This window comes from Aplysia californica, unplaced genomic scaffold (genome assembly GCF_000002075.1).
Source record: "Aplysia californica isolate F4 #8 unplaced genomic scaffold, AplCal3.0 scaffold00044, whole genome shotgun sequence".
NCBI classification, from domain to species: domain Eukaryota; kingdom Metazoa; phylum Mollusca; class Gastropoda; order Aplysiida; family Aplysiidae; genus Aplysia; species Aplysia californica.
Genome location: NW_004797314.1, coordinates 717829 through 719591, shown reverse-complemented (window position 1 = coordinate 719591; position 1763 = coordinate 717829). Strand labels below are relative to the sequence as shown.

Genomic DNA, 1763 nt, shown 5'->3' with positions numbered 1-1763 from the left:
CACACAGAGAGAGAGAGAGGGAGAGAGAGAGAGAGAGAGAGAGAGAGAGAGAGAGAGAGACAGACAGACAGACAGACAGACAAACAGACAAACAGACAGACAGACAGACAGACAGACAGACAGACAGAAACATACGGCATTTCGTTTGAAAAGGGTATTACTGAACTTGGACAGAATTTCAGGTCCTCTTCCGAATGAGGTTCTAAATTGGTAAATGTACGTTGTTCCTTATTCCCAAAAGACACAACTACAACCCAACAATGAACCTGGATCTCCACATTGCTCCAGGCACGTTCGAAATGGAATAGAGGAGGGGGGGGGGGTGGAGAACCTAATTTTTATCCCGAAAGTTACTCGTCTTTCGCGGAATATGGTTCCCCTCAGAAATTCATTTTACAAAGAGTTTTACGGCACGTTGCAACAACACAGTGAGGTCATGAAATAAGTACTGAAACTAAAAGGTGTTAGAAAAGAACATAAAAGAGTAGAAAGGGAGATACGGAAGATAAATATTCGATAGAGAAGAAGGAGCAAACCACATCGGAGCACCCGCTTACGCATCGAACCTTACCTTGGACACACTTCCGGAACTCTTTCCTTTCTTGAAAATGTTAGGAGGGCCCACCACAAAGCTTGGTGCTCGTTTGAAGGAGCCTACAGGCTCGCTCAAGGCCGAACTGGGCAGTCCGGAAGACCATGACCTTCCGCCAAACACCTGGAGAGAAAGAGAAAAAGATGTTTTTAGAAAAAAAGAAAACGTTTTGAAAGCAAATTTAATCTGACAATTGGCACTGTCGTCTACGGTGATATTTATAACGCTTGGGACTTCGCCGTTCAGAAGCATAGTGGTATGGTTGTTAGATGAGAAACAACTAAATACCCGTATTGGTATGAACCGACTCACTCCCTGCACACAAACAAACACACAATATACACACATAAAACACCAACATACACAAACAAACATACGCATACGTGCGCACATGCTATCTCTCTCTCTCTAATTCTCTCTCTCGCTCTCTCTCTCTCTCTCTCTCTCTCTCTCTCTCTCTCTCACACACACACACACACACACACACAGACATACACACACAAACACACACACATACAAACAAACACATACTGCGAACAGCATTGCTTACCATCACTATTTCAACCCACGTAATGCAAACACAAAACGGGGTAAAAAAGAAAAAGTCGATCCCAATTCTTAAAGTAAAGTAAAATAGTCTATTGTGAATGATGGATAGTGGCGACTGAGGATGTTAGTACAGTAAGTTTCGAAAGGGGGGGGGGGGGATTAAAAAACCCCCAGACTTGCCTCCCTTTTCAGCACGTCGGGTCCAAACCAATGATTCCACATTATTCTGTGATACATAGTGTGTTTTTTTGTTTTAGTTTATTTTACGGCTTTTGCAGCACAATAAGGTCATACTCGGCCCGACGATTAGAGGTGTTACAAGAGAGTCATAAACACAGAAAAAGGAGGAGAGATCAGGACGATAGTTTTTTCATAGAAAGAAAGGAGCAAACCACGCAAGAGCACCCCCCCCCCCACTTCCAGGTCACTCACAAAGAGGGAGGTAACTCAGAGAAACTCCACAACCAGCACAAGTTAAACTCATTGGAAGATTCAAACCAGAGACTCAAACAGATTAGATCACCTAATACAAACACAGATAATTGGGCGAATGTACCAAAACAAGTCAATTAATACAATTTTGCTTCTAGTTTCACCCCTTTCTTTTCTTGTTTCCCCCCCC

General features: G+C 43.1%; 1 protein-coding gene across 1 annotated transcript in view; it reads right to left on the bottom strand.

Annotated features, from left to right (window-relative positions):
- LOC101863796 (1-phosphatidylinositol 4,5-bisphosphate phosphodiesterase epsilon-1) overlaps nt 1–1763 on the bottom strand; it is a gene marked incomplete in the record, with an annotated part of 159988 nt that overhangs the window by 59723 nt on the left and 98502 nt on the right. Inside the window, 1 exon segment of the mRNA XM_013079213.2 lies at nt 572–715. Within this exon segment, the coding sequence (XP_012934667.1) occupies nt 572–715 (144 nt within the window).